This window comes from Coffea arabica, chromosome 6e (assembly GCF_036785885.1).
Source record: "Coffea arabica cultivar ET-39 chromosome 6e, Coffea Arabica ET-39 HiFi, whole genome shotgun sequence".
Taxonomy (NCBI): Eukaryota; Viridiplantae; Streptophyta; class Magnoliopsida; order Gentianales; family Rubiaceae; genus Coffea; species Coffea arabica.
The window spans coordinates 20,162,820-20,185,291 of NC_092321.1; the positions used below are offsets into that span (position 1 = coordinate 20,162,820).

General features: G+C 35.6%; 1 protein-coding gene across 4 annotated transcripts; it reads right to left on the bottom strand.

Annotated features, from left to right (window-relative positions):
* Positions 1 to 917: 917 nt before the first annotated feature.
* On the bottom strand, positions 918 to 14,402 carry LOC113739093 (uncharacterized). 4 transcript variants are annotated; one of them, XM_072055612.1, is made up of 15 exons: positions 14,197 to 14,402; positions 12,281 to 12,605; positions 12,102 to 12,179; positions 11,895 to 11,985; positions 10,972 to 11,038; positions 9,601 to 9,644; positions 8,504 to 8,674; positions 8,286 to 8,384; positions 6,570 to 6,638; positions 4,988 to 5,126; positions 3,361 to 3,559; positions 2,897 to 3,018; positions 2,736 to 2,778; positions 1,591 to 1,771; positions 918 to 1,147 (listed from the first exon to the last, which is right to left on the bottom strand). In XM_072055612.1, the coding sequence occupies exons 1-14, from the start codon at positions 14,332 to 14,334 to the stop codon at positions 1,602 to 1,604; spliced, it is 1,755 nt and encodes a 584-aa protein (XP_071911713.1). In that variant the 5' UTR covers positions 14,335 to 14,402; the 3' UTR covers positions 918 to 1,147; positions 1,591 to 1,601. The 4 variants fall into 4 exon arrangements, with proteins under 4 accessions (XP_071911713.1, XP_071911715.1, XP_071911716.1 ...); XM_072055614.1 differs by having other exon boundaries at positions 3,361 to 3,556; positions 11,895 to 11,988; XM_072055615.1 differs by having other exon boundaries at positions 1,591 to 1,765; positions 11,895 to 11,988.
* Positions 14,403 to 22,472: the final 8,070 nt, after the last annotated feature.

The following is a 22,472-nucleotide window of genomic DNA, read 5'->3' on the forward strand; positions in this document are numbered from 1 at the left end:
GGAACCTTGTGCAAAGGAAGAGAAATATGTGCTATATCTGACTCGAACCTATGGAAATTTACATCTATTCATTATATTTTAGGGATAGCATTATTCTTTTGATGTCAATTGTCAGCACCATTACTAAATGTTTACTTTGACTACCAGTCAAGGGGATTAAGTGTAAAAAATAAAACGTTAGCGGGTAAATTGCCAAATACACAAAATCTTAGGGGGGATTTCTTGTGATTAACCCCATTTTTATAATCTTTTCTTCTTGGTTTGATAACATCCAGAAAGATGAAAATAGCTCTAGATTCTCCCCGAATTTTAGCATTTGACAATAATAATCAGCACACATAACAAAACAATAATAGGATAGTTCTTTAAACCTTATTTTAAAGAAACATGCTCTAAAGATTGGATGATATGGTAACTCTAAACTCGTAAGTATCCATTCTCTAACGTTAATGTTTCCACTGTTCCACACATTTTAGACGCTTTTTTAAAATAGTTTTCTGGACGAAGAACTAATAAAGATAAGATAATGAAACGCTTTCTTGCAATTAAGTAGGTACAATGGAACAATTATTAAAACCGACAAGATGGGAAGCCGGTGAAAGAAAGCTGACCAACGCTTTCAAGGTGATTGGATACAATGGGACATAGTTATTAAACCCATTTGGATGAGGAACCAATGAAGATGGTCACCGAATTTACTTTTTGAGTTACAAGAACTTCTGAGTTAACAATGAATCTTCAGTGTCACTTCAACTTATTCATTTATTTATTTTCTCTTGCAGTTTTCTTCCAAAGAAGATTTTACAGTACATGAAGGAACATCTAATGGAGATGGGAAGATTCAAGCAAATTTCTGTTCATTCATCACCTCACAAGCTGTAGAAGGCAGTCAATATATGCACAAGATAGCTTAAATATAGAAGAAACTTTTAACCTTATATAGAGTATCATCAACATACCTCGCTCTTGACCCCTAAAGAGGAAGAAGTGAACTAAAAGTATATATACAAATTTGATTTAGCCATCCTACTCCAGCTACACTAAATTTCTGAGCCTACAGTGCGAAAGGACAACTAAAGAGTTCTCCAGCTTTACAAAAGTCACTGGCTTCTCGCTGCATCTTCAGCTTGATTGGCAAACTCAGCATCTGCAGCATACCAGAGTGGTTTTCAGTTTGCCATAAAACACTGGAACGGATTGAATAATGAGTAATATACATTCAAAAAACTAGCATTGAAAGCTCACTGCAATAAAGACTTGATGAAGAAAGGGGAATATTACTAGAATAATAGTCGAAAGCAATGAGCAGGTAGAATAGATTCACAACTCTCAAATTCACAGAAATTGTTCAAGTTGTTTCATCAAAACATCAAGACTTAGAAACTGGATATTAGATGATCTACATGATACTTTTGAAACAATGAAACAACCAGTTAAGGACCAGAATCCAGTTATGTGCAACAAATACACAACAAAAATTGCAACTTTGTATTCCTCAAGCTAAATGCGATAAACTAGTGTGCGTCTCATGATACAAGTGGAGGGAAAAAATCTTCAAAAGTTGCAGAAAAGCACCAGGAAAACACTTACTCAATTAAAAGCTAATACTCATCATCATTGGAGTAGTTTTCATCACTATAATGTTCATATATCTCGTACTCTCCATCACTAATATTGGCATCAGGCATTTCATTATCGCCTGCTGCATTAAATGGAAAACTACCAAAGAGCTCTTGCAAATAATTTCTGGACATGTTCTCATGGTCTGTATCTGGAAATGTATAGGACAGACCCACAATGGTGTACTGAAACTTGAGGAATTTCTTCAACAATATAGTTATGCTCATATGCTAAATAAGAACCAAGATTCTTGCTGCTTCAGTTTTGATCATAGCAGGACATAAAGGAAAGGAGAAGAAACATGTGAGGCATAAAAAAAATGCACTTGAGACAAACTAAAAACAAACTAAGCACCACTAAAGGCTCAAAGTATCATCCATAATCCTTCACTAGCTGCAGCGCTTTTTCCCAAAGGCATGCTTGTTTAGTCCCCTTTAAAGTACAAGACATGGTTATTAGTATGCTATGGAAGTTTCTGCTTCTGCAACATTATCACTGGTTGGTAATTGAGTCCAGGATCACCCTAGATGGAGTTTTTCCTTGCAGAAAGACAGCAGGAAAGCATAAGACGTGCATTGAAAAAAAAAAAAAGAATGGGTCAATGGTCTAGCTGGAGGTTCAAAACGGCCTCCATTCTTAAACTGGATATCTCAACATACACAAGACATGAGATCCTTGATGGTAGAGCTTATATGTCAAACCAACATACCGTTGGACCTCTCATTTCTTTGTTTTTCTTTCCGACAACAGGAGGGTGAAAAAAGACACTAAGTACAAAATAAAGTTTTTATCCAGGATCAGCTTTCAGAAGTAAGGAAATCTGGCTCCCTTATCTCTTTCTCTTTTTAACCATGTACCAATTGTAAAAAGGGTCTACAGAAAGAGAATAAAGTCAATTATCACAAGGATCTATCAGTTCTTTGTTTTCCTTTCCAACAGGAAAGTATAAAATGAAGTAAAGTTTTTATCCAGGATCTGCTTTCAGAAGTGGGGAAAGCTGCTCAGATGTTTCACCATAACCTCTTTCATTTCCATCATTCAGTGAGTGTAAAAAAGGTCTATCCTATTTCTAATGTGTCAACAAAAAGAAAATAAACTCAATTTCACAAGGATACAGGAATCCTGTTGTGGAGAAAAATCCCCTTCCTGGAACCCAATCTGAACAAAAAGAGAACATGGGAAATATGAGCAGATCATGAAAAGTTGGTTAAAAAAAAGGAACTTGAATAATTTCAACCATTAAAGAGAGCTGAAACATTAATCAATTGACATTTACCGGGTCTATCGCTTCATATGCATCAAAATCCTCTTCATCAATGTCATCGTCAATGTTATTCACCTCATCTTCTTCATAATCTACTTCATCATTTGGTTCCTTTTCTTGATTTTCAACCACTTCTGCAATGAAAACGATATCCTAGTGACACTTCAGAAAAAGGTTGTTTTGTAGCTTCCAATTGTGCAAGCAATGTAAGACAAAATTTCCATCAAGACCAGATTGCAAGTAAAATGTGAAGCTAGAAATACAATAATCTTTTGAGTCGTAGGAAAAGCTTGTCAAGATTATATATACAAATCACTTTTACAAGTATTTGAAGGGAAGTAAAGACAAAGTAAAATAGCCAATAGGATTCACATTTACTTCGAGAAATACATTTCAAGTTATGAGAAAATAGTAAGTCTACTATTAAACAATTTCATTTACACTGAAAGTGGCATAGATGTAGAAGTTAATATGACCTCTATTGTCTTGCTGCCTTTCCTCATTTGCTTTCAAGTTCTTTGGATACAGACGCATCTTTTTTGACTTTTCAAAGAGGTCACATTCAGATTTCAGGATTGCCTCTGCACCAGCATTGGGATACACCGACAGAAACCTGACAGCAACCCGGTGTCTCAAGGTTTCAAGCACATTGGCTGAGAACCATCCTGTTGCCTTCTGTATCAGATTCAGATTAAAATTGTTGTACAGATTAAAAAGTCGCCTTTTACAGAGATTTTCATCATATATGCAATCAAAATATCGGTAACAAGCAGAACATTGGTAAAGATGCATTTGAAAAACCAGCCAAAGAAATCAAGCTATATGCACAAGTTTATCGATGAGAAAAATATTGATACACTGTAGCACAACCATACAGATGCAGGGAGTCCAGCACAAGTCCAAAAAGCATTACAAATAAGCAGCCAGACAAAAAGATGATTTTACATCAAAATATGAATTATCAAAGTACCATTAGAAGTACCCATTTGCTTCTAGTTTCACTACCTTGCATAATGAAATGAAGATGTGTACAGGAATATAGGGTATTTCCTTGGTTTTCTTATTGATACGGAGTTTCAACATATAGTAATTCCCAGAACCTCATGATCTATAAAGCTAAATTGTCTCTCTTCCACAGGAAGATAGGCCATGATCGAGCCAATAAATGTTTAATCTTATTGTCTTCTACCAGAAAATAAAGCTCATATTCTCATTTATCCTGCCAAGTGATTCATCTTTACCTAACAAATGACGTAAATCCTCAAAAAAAAAAAAATCTTTCTTAGCCTATTTTTTCTGATTCTAAATTTAAAGTCCAGGAAAAGTTTGACCAAATTCTCCTACATCCAGCAAAACCAGAAAATCATTACCGAGAATGCCAGAGAGTCATAAACTGGGAAATCATGTTGACGAGGCCTAAAGTGAAAATGCTTCCCTTTTAAATATGTTGAACCTCCTTTCTAACATCACTGAAACAGTTTAGCAGCAAAAGAATTACAAATTATGCTTCAAAATGAAGATATCACATTAATTAGTGACTTATTTAAACATTCACAGGAAAACCCCTTCTATGATAAGCAACAAGGTGTTACTCTTATCAGTTTCAGCATTTATCATCTCATGAAAATTAAAAATTGAAAACAAGTGCTGATAAAAGTTTATTTTATAATCTTTCCAATGACAAGATATGAAGTGTTAACATTTATCATTTCATGAGAATTAAAAAGTTTAAAACAGGTGCTGATAAAAGTTTATTTTCTAACCTTAACAGCTTTTTGGCATAAACAAAGAACGACTAAGACTTCAAGGAATGGAATTGGACGTGCAATACAACGTATCAGCAGCAGTCAATACCCAAGTTTTATCATAAAATAAGACAATGTATTCTTTAATCCTACAAAATTCGTACAGTGCTGGAATGGATGATCATTTAACAGTGCCAGAACTCACAAAGGTAGTCTAGACCTTTGGCATGACAAACAGTTTCGATAATGTCCTATAGAATCAAAACAATCCTAAAAGAAACCACTCTAGACTCCAGATAACTACAAAAATGATGATAACACACTAATAAATACTGATTTGCAAGTTAGTACAACATACACTGAATGCTTCTACATTTGACGGTTTTCTTATTTCTTCTTGAATGTAGTCATCAGCAAGTTCAAAGAGCTGCAGTGAAGTTTGGCATTTATATGGGAAAGCTCGAAAGGCACATATATCCTCCCAGCGATGCTTCAGTCTGCATGAAGTGGTATCAGAAAATTATTAGTTAGCTTGTTGGATAATAAAAACTAACAACAGCAAAACATAAATAAGTAAATAAGGGATTTTCAAGCTTTCTGCATCATAGTCTCTTGAAACATTAAAAATGGCTACTGAAGTCTTATTGACTGTCTTCTCATTACACAACATATATTCTAAAGCAAAAAAGTGAGAGGAAAGAAGAAAAGAAGGACAACGGTAACAACTAAGCAACTCAATACAGAATCAAACGTCAAGTTTTTGATCTTTTAACCTTCATACAATGTAAATTTGGCCATGAATCAAATATAAATGCTTAAGAGCTCTCATCCTTTAAACTGCTTTCAACCTCACAAGTTTGTTTCCATATGCCTCATAACTTGGTCTGCTCCTTGCCAACTACCGAGAACAAAAGGTTCAGATATGCAACTCAGGAGTTAATGACTCTGAATTCCTAGCATCTCGTTCATCCAGTTTAGACTTCTTTTGCTTCCAGTATAACTCACAAGCTATCAAGCCACATCCCCTGAGCTTTTTTAAGGTTATTATCGGCAACTTCAAATGTTTTGAACTTGGTTTCCTTGTTGCCTCATGATTGTACCGTATTTGATATTAACCTTCCATCTTGGCAGTGCTATATATTTCAATGAGTGGCATCTGTGCCAAGTGCTGATGCTTATCCTACCAATGTTAACATATAACCTCCCAATATAGCATCTACAGTATAGATCCTTCAATATAAGTTGTGTACAAAGAGACCAATTTGGATGATTCACCAATGGATTACGTTTTACTGCTAGGATCTTCTCATGATTGTAAATGGGAGCGCCACCCTTTCATGACGTCTTTTTTCTTGCAAACTAGCCTCAAAAGAAACTTTTGTAAATAAAAATAAATGTCTAAAAATAAAAAGAAACTTTACTAGATAAAATAAAAGGAAGAGGAAGCAAAAGAAACTTTTGTAGATAAAAATAAATGTCTCCAGACTTGTTCAAAAAATCAAATAGTCAAACACTGTTATAAATCTTATAAAATAGCTGTTCTACTTATATTCTATCCTTTGAATAGATTCAGTGAGACATTGTTAGTAAACTATTTTATAATGATCGTTAAGTTCCTTAAGACAAATTTGAAAATAGAAATCTATAATAAAGGCAATAAAACATTGACTAAATTAACATAAAATGAGTCCCAACAGAATAACCTCCATCTCTTTTGTTTCAAGCCAGATGGAAATCACCATTGAGATGAACATTTGTCTGAGATAAAGGAAAAGGCAATGATGACAGCCATCTGTCTCCTTAATGGGCAAAAACGAATTTGGGATTTTTAGATGAAAATAACTGACAGAATTACCAAAACAAAAAACAGAAAAAATTGACCAAGCCAACAAATTTTATGAATGCATTTCACCAAAGATATTAATTCTCAAAGCACTAACCTTGATGCTGAATTAGCCTCACAGTAGCTTCTTAATGGTACTGGCACACGGAAGTCCATTGTTTGATATCTGTTCACAAGTACATCACAATCCATTGGTCAATGAGTAGGCAGTATTTAAATAGCAATAAGGCATTTCCAATGTCCCAGAAGCATATCTATTGGTGATGAAGATGAATGCATAGAATGTCCAAGAGTAATTAAAATGACAACAGCAAAATTTCTCAATGTCATTAGAAAGATCCTATTAAAAGAAAATGTGTAATAATTGATGGAAAAGCAGCAACTTTTCTACTATTAAAGAAACGAAACAACTCTATGGGGGCAAGAAAACAAAGAAAAGAAAAAGGAAATAATAAGAAGTTCCATAACTAGCTTATCCATAGGAAAAATCAGCAGTTCACTTTCCAGCTTGCAAAAGCAGGTAAAGTTAATACTTTTCTTTCACAGCATTTACTGTTTAAGTAAAATCTCCCAAGCAAGTACTGAAGGACCATCCCTGCATTCTACTTTTGATAAATACAGCAATAAAAGACAACCTTATGACTGAAGAATATCAAGCCTTGCTCCTTCTTACAAGACAAGGTTTGGCAGTTCAAAAATGGTAAGAAGAAAAATTTGGCACAGAAGAGCCTAAAAGACAGCGGCTTCCTTTGAAAGGTCCCAAATTCAACAATACAAAGAATAAAAAAGATTAAACGGAGCAAAAATTAACAAAGCTGCTCAGAACCAAAATAAATGTTCCAGGAGAGTCATGCAACAGAGGATGGAGCGAGACTTGTGAAGCTGTAGGGCAGAAGGCAATAAATTAATTTCCATAGAAGAGAAAAGCACAAAGAAACAAAATCTGTAAATGAATTGGCTCAAAAATCTCATTGTTGATCTGGGAGCAAATATGACCATGAAGCAATATTAACAAGGCTCCTTCATTATGAAACCAGTTTAATGTTGCCAGACACGTTCAGACTTGATTGCTATGGGATGACCAAAAGCTTCTTAAAGCTTCTTCAACCATTAAATAAATTCATTCTTACGCTACTGACATAAAATTACTTGAGCTACAATAACTAGTTTAAGTTCAATTAATTAAATGAATTCGTTATTATGCTATTGACAAACCACTAAATTTTTATATTGTATTTGATAAGGGTGATGCCAAGTTTTCTCTTTTGGTCTGAGGTTTAAGTTGACTTTTAGCTCCTATTGTAAAATGGGTCAAGGTCTTTAATGGACCTGTAATGGAGGTCTGTTCCAGGGAAACAGACCTCCTAGAGAAGTGGGTTCCTTAAATGTCCCTTCACGTGATCATTACCAAAAGTCTACAGTTTTCAAAGAGCTTAGTAAGCCAATTTATATTAGTTACCAATCAACCCCTAAATGAATTAGTGGAGAACCATAGTATATACCATGTTATAGCAAGTAAACTACGAGAAGTAGTCCACAAAATTGATATGCACTTTTCCAAATTAGCCCTGAAAGATGGATTAAAAGCATCAAATTGATACATAAAAAGAACTAAATCACAAGATGTTACGAAACTTGGGAGATGGTCTAAATCATCCTGAAGCAAATGTACCAATGAATTTTAATCACAAAAGACAGCATATTATTGGCAATGGCCACAATCAGCTTAAATAAAAGGCTAAGTAAAAGAAGGAAAGAAAATGCCAAACTCATGAGGAATAAAAAAGTATGAGTTTTCTTATGGGACCCTCACATGCGAGACTCGGGATCTTTGCGAGGATCATATCCTTTTCTGATCCAGAATCTGCGAAATGGCCCAGTTGAAAAGTAATAAGCCGCTCTGAACAGAAGCCTGAAAGACAATGGACCAACATCAAGAGCCAAAAGAAATATTTACATGAAATTCACTGTTTAGTTCAAAGACTCAATTTCGATGTCATATAAATGACAGGATAAGATAACAAAAACCACCTTTTGAGCATGTTTTCTCCAAATTCCAGACCTTTGTCAAGCAAGTGCTCAGACAATGAATCTTTTACCCATATTGGTCGTTCATTGAACAGCTCAGCCACTGTGTTCTGCAAAACCCATTGTTCTGAACCTTCAGGTATGAATTTCTCCCAGTTTACCTTTTTTGGGATCTGTTTGAACGTTAAGTGAACTAGAAATAGGAAGAATGCACCCAAATCCAAAAAGTTTAACTTCTTTTCGGCAAGAAAATTAACTTCAACAAGAATGAATCATGATTTCCTGAAAATAGATATCCTTCCACGTTCAGTATTAGTTAAACTAGCCAGAGACAACATGAAGGCACATGACTAATGGTTGACATAAATGGCGAAGATTTAACACTGACTTATCCAATGTCTGTTTTAGTATTCTTTACACTGCTCTGGATGCTTAAATGCTTGATCATGTCTTAGCTTTCGACATTTGTTTAAAAAATACTAGAATTGAAGAGACAGTCATCAAAATACAGTTATGATGCTCAAGGGTTCCCTGAATTTTACAAAGAAATGATCTTTCTGCAGTAACGGCAATCCAAAAAAAAAAATATCAGGTGCTATTGTACAGTTATAGTAAATGAAATGGCAGCTAACTCATTAAGGGTACAAAACTTTCATTTTGTGCACCAGAGAAAAATTTCCAACAGTAGAAGGTTTATATGTGCAACAAATGATCAGCCTAAACTTGTTATTGAGACTTAGGGCATCTATAAATGCTGAGAGACACAAGTCAAGACCCTCAACTTCTCCCTTCTAGCTCTGTCTCCTGCCAATCCTTAAAAAAGGGCTAAAGTCTCTCTGGAGTCATAACACAACTTCAAAGGAGTGATATCATCCATCTGAAATTACTCCTCTCACTCCCAAAACCAAAAGCTACTAATGTTTTCATGGTAAGTGGTCAAGCAAACTCACATTTTAACAATTTCAGCATTTATATTACACGAACAACTGTAATGTCCAACACCAATTTTTCAGAGAAGAATGGCCAAAGGTAATAAAAGACAGAACTGGATCCTATAGACTATAGAACTTCAAGTTATACAGATAATCATGATTAGGATATCTTCAATATCAATATCAAGTGCTAGACTTGGCTCCATATTCCTCTGCATCAACAAAATGAAGTTAGTGGTAAAAAAAAAAAAAAAAAAACCGTAAACCTAATAGAAGATACATAGGAAAGACGAGTACACTAAGTAAATAGAGTCATTAGTACAACAGAAGGAATGAGTCAGACAACTACTGCCATCGTAAGAGGAAAGAGATTATATAAAAAAAAAATCTCTGAATCAACAATGCTTTACTTTTTAATAATAAGTTCCCAACAGGTCAATCTATGTGCCACTGAACTTGAGATCCAACACATGAAAAATGATCACCATATCTTATCTAGCACAATGCAACAAATGAATGACACCAACACCACACTAGCTTAGAGTGATTAGCAATTCCTCAAACTGGAAAAGAGGGGTTAGGGATTACTTAAAAATCCGGGGCCTAACCCAGAAAGAAAAAAGGAAGAAGTTCAAACTGCAAACTATTAAAGTTGGAAACAGCACAAAGAGGGAGAGAAAGGATCACAGATCTGAAGCTTCTAGCAACTTTACTGCCAGCTTCTGATAGATTTTCCACTTTGAAATGAAATATTAAAATCTTCTCCTTTCTTAAAACTAAAACTTAAAAATCAGTACATGGGTTTGTACAGATAGGAGGCAGAGAAAACATTTGATGAATTATCTTAACAAAGTCATGCCTCAGTGTTGATACCTTGCCTACATCCATGCTCCTTATCCCTTCATAAGTTTTAGGTCCACAAATCTGAAGCTTCTAACCACTTTTCTGACAGCTTCTGATTGGTTTTCCACTTTGACAATAAAATATTAAAATTCTTCTCTTTTCACAAAATATTAAAATTCTTCTCTTTTCACAAATCTGAAGCTTCTAACCACTTTTCTGACAGCTTCTGATCGGTTTTCCGCTTTGACAATAATATTTTTAAATAAGTTTATGGGCTTATACAGATAAGTGGCAGAGAAAACAGTTGATGTATTCTCGGAACAAGTCATGCCCAGTATTAATGCCTTGCTTACATCCATGCTTCTTATCCTTCATAAATTTTATTAACTATTTAGACTATCCGACTACCAATTTTCCAAGAATCCCTTTCATGGGTATATTAAAAAAGAAAAAAAAATCTCGAATCACCCATCATCTGATATAAATAAGAAAGGTATCAGCAGCCAGCTTGTGCCAGCATCTATTATTGCTGAAGTATTTAGTAAATATTAGGACTAGGCAAAAAGCAGTTGCTCTTCCTTTTAAAGCAAGCATTGATACTTGTGCAACTTTTCAACCTACAAAAACATGGTTCACATGCAAATAGAAGATGAACATCAAAATCAGATATAATCATCCTTGGAAAGATTAGGCTACCTCCTGATGATGCTGGTTCATATCCTCTTGTTTCGTTTTCGAGCTGCTATGTATACATGGTTTTAACCTGCAATGCAATTTGACTTGAATTATGCCAACTTCTAAGTTCATTCCTCCTCAGATTGCATGCGCATGTGATGTCAGACATCCAAACAATTTCAAACTCATGGTGATCTTCAAAAGCCATAAGACGAAAGGGTACAGTAACTGTTAAAATTTGGACTTAAAAGCAACAAAAGAAATCTATTAGAAGAAATCCCTTTCATAGTTAACTTTATCGGCAATTGAGGAATTCACTCATCCTGTAATAGTTAAGTGAAAGATGTGAAGGAAGTAAAAATAAAAACCTGCAGGTAATAATGCAGAAAATAATCTTAATGAGAGAAGTCAGGCCTAGAACCATTTAGAAACAAAACAAAATCTGGTGGAAATCGAAATCATGAGAAACTTGTACTTTTAAAGGAATCACAAGTTTTAGTGGTCCCTTGAATATGCTTTAGAAGAAACACGTTTTTCTTTTTTGAATGTTATATTCACGGCGTTCTACATACTTTATTATGGATCAGAACCTCCCATATGCTTCAAAACCACTGGCAACACGATGACAATTCTGTGTCCATAGATTTATGGAATGATACCAATGTGGAACATACTGAACCATTTTTCTGCAGTATCTTCACTGTATAATTTTTGTACAATAAGCACATCAAATACGTAGAATTAAAAAGTTTCTAATGCACAACTTTCTGCCTCGCTGACTCAAGTTCCTCCACTATTAAGCAATAAGGCTCCTTCCCAGTTACAATAAGTACTCAGATGACAAGCCTTTTCATTGACATCAACACGTGCTAAAATGCAGGACATGAAAACATGTTGCATCTACAAATGATGTATAGGTAAACAGCTAAAAGGTGACATCTTACACTATTTTTTCTGGTCTATCCTTCAGCGAGAACAACGGTGGTACTAGGATCATCAAATCATCCTGATCAACATCCATAAGGCCACCCTTCTCTACTAATTATGCATAAAAGAAGATCAAGCTGAATAAGAAACTGAAAATCAAGTTAAATAAGAAAACAGTTTTATCTAATTTACTTCAAATTCTGATAAAATAAAGTAAGCCTGACCAAATTCAGCCCAATTTCTCTTCTTTCGTCTGGCAATGTCAGCATGGACAGCAATAACATGCTGGTAATCCACCATTCCTAAAAAAGCATGTATACAATAAAGAGAAACGTCATGTCATCCTAGGTGATAGATACAGAGGAATTGAAAAAATCAGAACAACATGAATGAACTTTCAAACCATTAAAATGATAAGCTTCTCCTATGCAAGCAACAATATCAGCAGAAAGATGTTCTTGCCGTTCCTCAACAACCTGGGACTCAGCTTCTGCTGTAGTTTCTATCGATCCAGAACAGGACTCATGTTGTTCAAGACTAACAGGATCAGCAGAAGAACTGCTTGATACCCTCTTTCTAAGCTCAGGATCTTGGGCATTGCTTACTCTGTCCTTTGATATTCTCAATAAAAAATTGTTGCAAGTATGAAGTTCTCCAAAGGCAGGGTGTGAATACGGATCTTCTGGGCGGAAGTGGAGTTCCAACTTATTTGACTCTGAACTACGAGCCTGAAACAAAGCCAAGAGGGCATTTCACATGCAAGCCAAAAATTCTAACCATTTAGGAATATACTAAAGGTTCAAATTTTAAGCAGAAGTTGACAACTTCAAGAATACCAAAAGCAATACCAACTCTCACTATTCGAGGTAAGCAGGGTGGACCATTCTTCTCTACTTGGTAATTTGTCAAATTCTTGATATTCCAATGAGATAAAAATATCACAAAAAAAAAAGCCGCTATCCTTGCCAACTCTAATATCTCTTTATAGGGCAATGGATCAACTAATCGACTAAGGAAAGAAAATAAGAGACAATAAGCAAAGAGCCTGAAATTCCTCTTCCAAATACAGATTAAACCTATGTTACGCATACTCAGGTATGGGAGTCCCACTGCTCATTGCTGGTATTTATTAGAAAAAAGAATGCAGTCAGTTGAGTCCTCCAATATCTCCAAATCATCCCCAAGTATTGTTTCATACTGAGTGGTGAACACCGACATGTTTTACAGGAAAACTAGAGCATTCTACATGGGCAAAAGCACAAAGAAACTTCCATGAACATATAGGCTCTAATAAGAAACAAGGCATTAGCATTCCCACTGAAAGATAATGAGCCAATTTTCGGATAGTTCCCAAGAACCTAAAACTGTTGAGGTCCTTGCCATATTGTGAACCTTAATGTGGCTTAACCAAAATAACCAATGAAGCTTCAAAGCAATTAATCAATCTAGTGCTTCCTCAATGCAATCTGATCTAGCATATATTCCACTGTTAATAAGTTCTGAGTCCAGTTTATTGAAGTCTAGGAACCCACCATCAGAATCAACATCCATCAATAAAAGCAAACTGATCATCGAATAGATTCCCAGGAGAAAGACATTAAACCCAACTAATCTGTTTCATCTCATTACCTCTACACTGGTGAATAACTAGTCTGTTTCATCCTTCTACAACAACTGAACTTTTGAAGAAAACGAATCAAATGTTCAAATATATTCAACAGTTATCATGAATGCGTGCTGTTGAGTACTAAACAGAAGGCCTACAAATCCATGCCTTATGGAGTCGAAGTAGAGCAACCTATACCATTAACTAACTTTATCCCTCGAGCTAGCCCAGTAGCCATTTTATTATCTTTGCAAAAACTTTAACACTTGGGGATCAATAATTTTACCACTTGAACCAACCATATCACAACAATCAATTACAATAACAGACATAAATAATCAAACTTGTTAAGAATGTTCATCACAAAATCAAATGCGAATTCAAATACAGGACAGACCCAGAACACTATCATGAAAACGCAACGTAGAATTCCTAAATAACCAAAAAAAAATTGTACATATCAAGATTACAAGTACCAAGCAGAACAAAATACGCATTCAGAGTGTGTATATTTGTAATTTAAACAGAATACTAACATGCCAATTGAATAATAGGACGATCCCAGAACACTATCATGACAACACACAACGTAGAATTGTTAAATAACCAAAAAAAAAACAATGTAATTATCAATGCTAGTAATAACAAGTAGAACAAAAAAAACGCACAATCAAGTGTGTGAGTGCGTGTTTTTTGTAGTTTAAAGACTGAACCTTGGCAATGGCTTCAGTGCCGCCGAGAGTCTCGACAGCGCGGGCGATGGAAGAAGGGTAAGCCGGGTAGTTTACAGCGAAGGCCGCCGTGTTGGCGGGTAAATTGCCTGAGATTGTACCGTCTTTTATGATTCCCATTGCTATTTGCTGTGGTAGTTTGCCCTTTGCTGCCGCTGCAACAGCTAACGGCTAACAAAAATCAACAATTGCACTTTAAAATTTTGCACTTTCGGGTTAAATTTCTGCAGTTTTATCATTTTAACCCCTCAACCATTAGCGATTCTCTCCAATTAGTCGCAAAAGTTATTATTTGGTCACTTAACCCCCTACCATCTTTTCAAAAAAAAAAACAAAGAAATAATTAAAAGAAAACCCTTCTATCATATCAACTCTATGAAAAAAATTTTCCTACCCCTCTTTGACCTTTGGCATCACTTTCTTTACTAAAAACAAATAAAAAAAAAACTTTAGCAACACTAATGCATTAGACTATGCGCTTCTTCTTTTTTTAAAAAAAAAAAAAATCTTCGCTTTACCTATTTTTCTTCTCAAATCCAGACTTATGTGAAACTACGTAGATTTTAAATTGACATGTTCCTTACAACAAGTAAAACATGAAAATAATAACAATGGACCAACAAATTGTCAATAGGATAACATATTTCTATAGTATCATTTCAATACTAGGAACATGATTAAACATCACAACACCATAAAATCAACACATTAATAAGTAGTTTAAAAAAATTTATCAGTGAAACTTAATGGTTTATAGCCATAGTCAATATTTAGAATTAAATTCTATTTTGTCCTAATATTTTTCTCAATTTTAATTCGCCAAAATTTACAATAGGGATCAAAGTCATAGGGGTGCTAAAGGTTAAGGGGTAAAGTTTTAAAAAGTCTTTTTTTTTATTAAAGTACAAATTCGCCTTTTTAGTCACAAATTACATATTATCAAAATTGACTGTTAATCAAGAGGATTAAGTGACAAAAAAATAATATTAGGAACCAAAGTAATACATGCGTTATAGGTTAAAGGGTAAAGTGATAAAAGCTAAATTTTTTTCCGATCATTAGAACTTTATACATTAGCAAGGAGATATTGAGGCCCTCTATTAGTTGTTCATTGTAAGTAATGATATGTAAATTTGAAATGTGAAAAACTTAAAATCTATTGTCCAATTGATAAAAAATAATTATATGTTAATTAACTAAATTTTTTGGAAAAGTTAAGATTTATTTTCTTGTGTATATTACAAATTAATAAATAACATAATGTGTTTGAGAGACGTGAGGGAGACTATGTATGTATGTGTAAGAAACGTATCATATGTGCAACTATGTATAAGAGAAATACGAGAGAAAGGATGTGCATATGAATACGGAATTTTAATTATATGTATTAGAAACATTCAAGTGTATATGTATTAGAGAAAAAAATGCACATATTCATATATGTCAATAAAGAGATAGTGCACACAAGTGTGTCAAAAGAAAGTTGTTTGAGTAAGAGAACTTGTACATGTGTATGCATGCAAGAGACTGTATGTATGCGTGATTGAAAGTAATAGAAACACAAAATTTTGTAATGTGTTTGTAATGTACTTGAATGTTGAGTAATGTTTTTGTATGTTTTTCCAAAATTAGCAAATTAAGTGAAAATTTTTATTTGAAACTTCATAGATAGATTATGTAGTATTTAATATATTTTGTGGTAGGATAATTTTGATATCAAACACGTAGAATACAAAAGGTAATTACTTCATTGATTAGCAATGAACGAAAGGATTTTAAAAAAAAAAAAAACTGTTAGGGATACTCACTAAGACACTTAAATAACACTTATTATGTGAATTCACACACTCACATTCTTACCAAAAAATTAACACTTGAAACTATGGCACTTGTTAGTCAAAACCTTAATGAAATCATCAAACATATCCTTGGAATTTGTTATATTTTGTCAAAACTATATAATGTGGGAGCAAAGGCTCCATTCTTTACAAAAATGCATATCAGCACAATGCAGTGGTATAGGACCACTCTATGTCACAGAAGTTTACTTAAGCAAGTTTGCTCAATCTATGACTTAGGCTATCAAATTGCTGATCTAACCTATCAAAAGAGCACATTCAAAATCAAGAGGTCATTTTTTGGATGTCCTCCAAGATTGTTGCTATCTCACTTCCAGTAAGTCTTCTAGCTTTGATTTGATCCAATAGTTTCCTATTAGCAATCTTTATCTTGATTTTCCTCCATCCTCTTTTGACTGGTTTGATCAAGCAAAATCTAACGGCTTTTGCATTGTCTTGTAGTTTACTTCCTAACTCTCTTACCCTTAAGGACCACGTTACAATGCCTTGTCTCTAGGTATTAGAAGCTATAATCCCAATACCCAAGGTTTTGGATTTTGTCTTAGTTCAAATTACTAGTTTCAGTGTCACAACCTCAGAATCTGTTTGGTTGACTAGGACACTTTCTTGCTATCTCAATGTTTCTGCTGCACTTCTTCTTGGTTGATTTTGCCTTGCTTCATTATATTCCTACCATTCCTCTTTTATTATTTCACTCACCTTGAAAGGATTTTTGTGTAATGAGTTAAACACCCTGTCAATCCTTGCTTTCCATATTTGCTAAAATAGATTGACTGTTAGAGCTATGTGATCCTCACCCTTATTTCTGCTTCTTGCTTGCATCATTGTGTTCCACTATTGTTTGAAACATCCTGTCTAGTTTTCTAGGCCATCTCAGTGTACTGGTGCATATTTCCATATCTCTTTTGCATTCCTACAATGCAACAGCACATGCTTTATGATTTCTGCATTTTCCCCACAACCACGACAAATTGGATCTCCTCTTCGTGTTCTTTTGAAAAGTTGATCTTTAACTGGTGGCCCATTATTAATGTACTTCCACACAAAAATCTTAAATTTTTGCTTGATGTGTAGCTTCCATAATATTTTCCAGAGCAAATTATCCCAGTGGCCACAAAACTTTTGCCATCGTCGAGTTTTGGTCACTCAACTATTAAAAGTCTGGTTTTGACCACCAAACTGTATAAAAGGTAGACGCGAGGTCATTCTGTTAGATTTAGTCGTTAACTTCGCTGATCTGTCCGTTTGCATGATTTTCAATACAAAAGGTAGGGTTAATTTAGGAAGTTGAAAATAGATCTTCTTGTTCTTCTTGTATAAAGCTAATAAAGATTACTTATCCGAGAGAAACTACAAGAGAAAGAAATGGAAGAAGCCCAACTTGGATTAAAGAAAGTAGGACCAAGATCAACGCTACCAAGAGCCGGGCCAGCAAGATCCATGCCACCTACATCGATGGCACCCATTTTGCCTACTTGTGTTTGTGGGATGAAAACAGTAATGATAACTTCATGGACTGCACAAAATCCGGGAAGAAGATTTGCCAAATGCGCATTGGGGGAGGTTTGTAACATCTTTTTAGATATTTAATTTATTATTGTGTAAGAAATATAATGAATTTTTTTTTTGAAGGATGGCTGTGGCTATTGGGGTTGGATAGATGATGAAATGTGCGCTCGATCTACAATGATTATACCGGGTCTACTCAGAAAGATCAATGGAATGGAGGCAAAAATGGTTGAATTTGAAAAGGCTGCAAGAAAGTGGGAAGCAAAAGCTGTGAAATTGGAGGGTAAAATGAAGCCACTTAAAATTGAAATTGCCAAGTACAAATCAGCCAATAAGCGACTCATTCGATGTGCAGTGTTACCTTGGCTAATAGTTGTCTTAGCAATGTTTGTTAGGAGAATAGATAATTCTGGTGGCATGCTATAAATTTGTGGCATCGTTGAAAATCACTAAAGAATAGCTACTCAGTTGGTTGTAATGGTAGCATATTGAAAGGGAAAGGGCAAATGGCTTTATAAAGCCCCTTTTGTACCTCTCTGTATAAATATTTTGATGTATAAAAGTTGAATTGTTCACATGAATAAATAGTTATTATTTGGTGTCAAAAAAGGTTTGAAACAACACATTTCAGTTCTACTAATTTCATCAATCAATGACAGAGATATAAGAACTAAACAGAAGTGCTGCATTAACATAGAACAATCTGCGTAGATTGGACAAAATAAATTGTTTGTACATATGGACCATGTTCGTAATAGGTCAGCATATCAAATCCAAAACAAACTTCATACAAAAAGGCAAAATGTAGTTGAATTATGTCCCAATCTAGCTATAGCTTTACTTCCTTTTCAATTTCCAGATGTTGATCCTCTTTTGACTCTTGGTTGTCCTCTTGTAGTTGTTGCTGAAGTTCCTCCTCTTCTAGTACCAGCTCTACTCCATCTTCTTCTCCAATTTCCAACAGTGAAAGGAGGTTCTTTACCTAAATATGCATAATTGGCGTTGATCCGTCCCTTTTTTGAATCTGTTAACTTTCGTTTTCCTGCCTTCTTTTGTTGATGAGCCCCTTGGCTCTGAGACTGTTATTGATTTTATACAACTTCTTCCTGCTGTCGATGTTGTGCACGTTCACTTTCCTCAACAGCAGATTGTAATTGCTGTTGTTGTTGGTTCTGCTGATATTCTTGATCCTGCTGCTGTTGCTGATCCTGCTGCTGCTGATGCTGCTGATATTGATCCTGTTGCTGCTGATGTTGCTGATGTTGATCCTGTTGCTGGTGTTGCTGATTTTGCTGCTGCTGATATTGATCCTGCTGCTGGTGTTGTTGGTGCTGCTGTTGGGTCTGATGCTGCCTCTGGTGCTGCTGTTGGGCCTGATGATGCTGCATCTGATGCTGCTGTTGGGTCTGATGCTGCCTCTGGTGCTGCTGTTGGTTCTGCTGTTGCTGCTGTATATTCTTAGAAACACGCTGCTGCTGTTGGTTCTGCTCCTGCTCCTCGCTATCCTGATTCTGCTGTTGTTGATTGTCTTGTTGCTGTACCTTGCAACCAGCTGCATTATGGCCGGCAACACCACATTTTCTGCAATGGATGACTATCTTTCTCCGCAACCTATTTCCAGTCTTTTGAGTTTCAGTAGGATCTCTTCTCCTGACCTTCTTAGGTCTGCCAGGTTGCACTATCCTTTCTGGTGGATCAAGATCCACCCCATCAGCTTCAGGCCACATTACTTGTCCATTGATAGGATACAAAACATTTTGATAAATTTTTAGAAACAGATCTCTGTTGTAGCAGTCATACACCTCTTTATAGGGGTCGCCATTATTTCTGTGAATTGCTGCAATAGCATGACAGCAAGGAATACCTGATAGATCCCACAGTTTGCATGTGCACAATTTTTTCTTTAAATAAACAGCAAACTGGGCCCCCCTTGGTCCCCTAACCTGGTATCCATCCACAGCATTCCAAATGGTTCTCCACTGCCTTGATTCTATCACTCTATCATCAATTATTTTTTTAATTAGTGGACCAATGGACAATTCAAACTTCTCCATTGCAGTTGTCCTTCTCTGTATTCTCTCCATCAGAAATACCCTAATGGATTCTAACATTGTGATAATTGACTGCTGCCTAACTTCAAGGATATGACCATTAAAACTTTCACACAAATTATTAACCAACATATCGCATCAAGTATGTTCTGAAAAAAAAGTCTTACACCAATGACTGGGATGTGGTGCTTTCTTCACCCATTCATATGCTTCCTTGTCAAATTTTTTCAGATCTGCTGCTGCTTTCTTGAATAGTCCCTCAGTAGTACTTGCTGCAATGTTCCACAGTTTTGTCTTCAGGGCAAGTCCACGATGTTTCTCCTTGAAGTTGTTATACAGGTGCTGCACACAGTATCTGTACTCACTGTTTGGTAGTACCTCAGATAATGCTCGATCAAGACCCTATACATTATTACAAACAAAAGGCATTAGTAAATTGAAACAGATCTGTGTACAGTGCATATACAAATGGAAGGAGTTAATACCTTTTGCTGGTTAGAAACAAAGGTGTAGTTGTACCCATTTTCAATCTGCAAGTCATTCTTCAGCAGCTCAAAAAACCATTTCCACTGTTTAGTTGCTTCCCTCTCAACCACTGCCCAAGCAATGGACCACCATCCATTGTTGGGATCTACTCCAATAGTAGTCAACAGCTGTCCCCGATATTCAGCCTTTATGTGGCATCCATCAACCCCAATAATGGGCCAACAACCGTCAAGAAAGCCTTATTTTAATGGTCCCAAACAGCAATAAAGTCTCATGAATTTTGGGTTGCATCCAGGTTGTCTGAAGGGAATAAACATAACTTTCATTGTGGTATTTGGGTGTGTCCTCTTAATTTCTGTACAATATCTCCATATGTCCTTATATTGCTGCTCTGCATTCTCTTGAATCTCCTTTTTAGCAATTGCCTTTGCATTGTATGCCACCCATTTTGAAATTTCAACTTTGAAGTCCTCATCAATTATTTGTCTTAATAATCTTGGAGGCATTTCAACATTACATCTAAACCTCTCCATGTACTTGTTTGCAAGCCACTTAGCAGAAATATTCTTGTTTTTCATACATGACTGCAGTTTGTGTGCTCATTATTTATGCTCTTGACAACCAAATCAGCTGTCCCAAGTTCTCTCTCAACTGAAGCATAAACAAACCATTGGCAAGGAGGTTTGCATTTTGCTCTAAACCTTTTTTTTTTCATTTGTGTATGGCTTTACTGGTTTTCCTTTCATGATGGAATATGTTCTAATAGCTAATCTTAGCTGTTCAGCTGACTCAAACTTCATTCCTATGTGAAACTCAAAATTAGGGTCTTTTAGATCTCTCTCCGAATTGAAGTCAACATACCTATTCCTCCAGTCATCATCATTCTCTTCATCTGAGGAGCCAGCATCACTATGCAACTCAGTCACCACTGTGTCTTTATCTAATGCATGGACATCATCTAAATGAGGAGCTGCCTCTTCTCCTGATGCTCTATTGTTGTTTCTTCTCCTTCTAACTTGCTTCTTCCTCCGCGACTGCTGGTTTCCAGTTCCCACATCCGTAGGTTGTTTTTCATTTGTCTCAGGCTGCTGCTGAGGTTCAAATTCAGTTTCAAGTCCTGATTGTTGTGACCATGGATCCATCCCAACTGTTTGTTGTTGTCTGCCTAGTTCATCTGCAACTGATTCTTGCTGTTGTGCAGCATTATTTCAATCAACATTAGAATTGGGATGTTGTGAAGATTTAGGTTGCTCTGTATTTGAAGAATCCACACCAGATTTTAGCCCCTCAACAATCAATTCTTCTAACATTTCTTCATCCCTACAGAAATGCCTATCAGCACTAAAGTGATCACAGTCTCTATCCGAATTAGTATCAGTCTCCACTTGGCCATCTATATTTCCTCTATCATTTGCATCCCCATCATCCCCATTATTCAAGGCATTCTCTTTAGAAGAGTTCCCAACATCTATCTTGCCAATTGATCTTGTAAATGGCACTAGTTCAAATCCAGGTTCCCTAATAACATTTCCATTTTCATCAAGTTCCTCGATGGTGACTGCGGCTTTTTTACTCAGCTCTAGATTAGAAGAAAGGGACTTTGTGGCCATCATCTTGATTTCATTCTTTGACTTGTGGTCACAGTACACCTCCATGATTTTATACTTATAAGCCCAATTGCAAAAACTGATAATGGCTTTATCAGTAGATAATTCCTTCAACCCACTTCGAAAATCTTTTCCAGGCTCAACATAGTAATACACCATACATCCATAATGCCCTAATTTATCCACCATGTAGTTTATTTCATGCACAGACATTGTTTCCGCATCACATAAATCAACATAATCTACATGCCCATCAATGTATCTGTAATTTTGCCAATTGAATTTACTCCCATGATACATCCGTATGGTGAAGAGAGAAGAACCTGGCACTGCATGACGTGCGATTAGTTAAAAAAATTAAAATTTTAGTCAAAACTAGTAAACCCAAATTCAATGAATGAATTATTTATTAACCCCTTTTTCTAGCATTAAGAATACTTTAATCAGTGTACTATGAAATCTCTACACTTTATTGCAAAAAGCCAAAACAACGATAAAATGTAGCCCATACATACATGAAACACACAATCTATTCTGGGATGTGGATAACTAAACAAACTTAGGGATTTTAAAACTTTACCGTATGCATCAGATGGATCAAAATGCTGGCCCCTTGGTCTAATCACCCACTTGGGCCACTCCATCATTCCAAGAAATGAAGATCTTGTTTGTCAACCCGTTCTGCTGTCGCTCAATCCCCCAAAATTCTTCGTTGTTGCGTTTTTCTTTGATTGTCAATTGTTTGA

Bases quoted from the DNA above. Each gene is read 5' to 3' on its own strand.
- LOC113739093 (XM_072055611.1), bottom strand. From the start codon at position 14,334: ATGGGAATCATAAAAGACGGTACAATCTCAGGCAATTTACCCGCCAAC. The intron at 5,127-6,569 runs GTTAGTGCTTTG...CACTTCATGCAG, and splicing joins GAGGCTAATTCAGCATCAAG to ACTGAAGCATCGCTGGGAGG. The intron at 3,019-3,360 runs GTCATATTAACT...TTTTCATTGCAG, and splicing joins AAGGCAGCAAGACAATAGAG to AAGTGGTTGAAAATCAAGAA.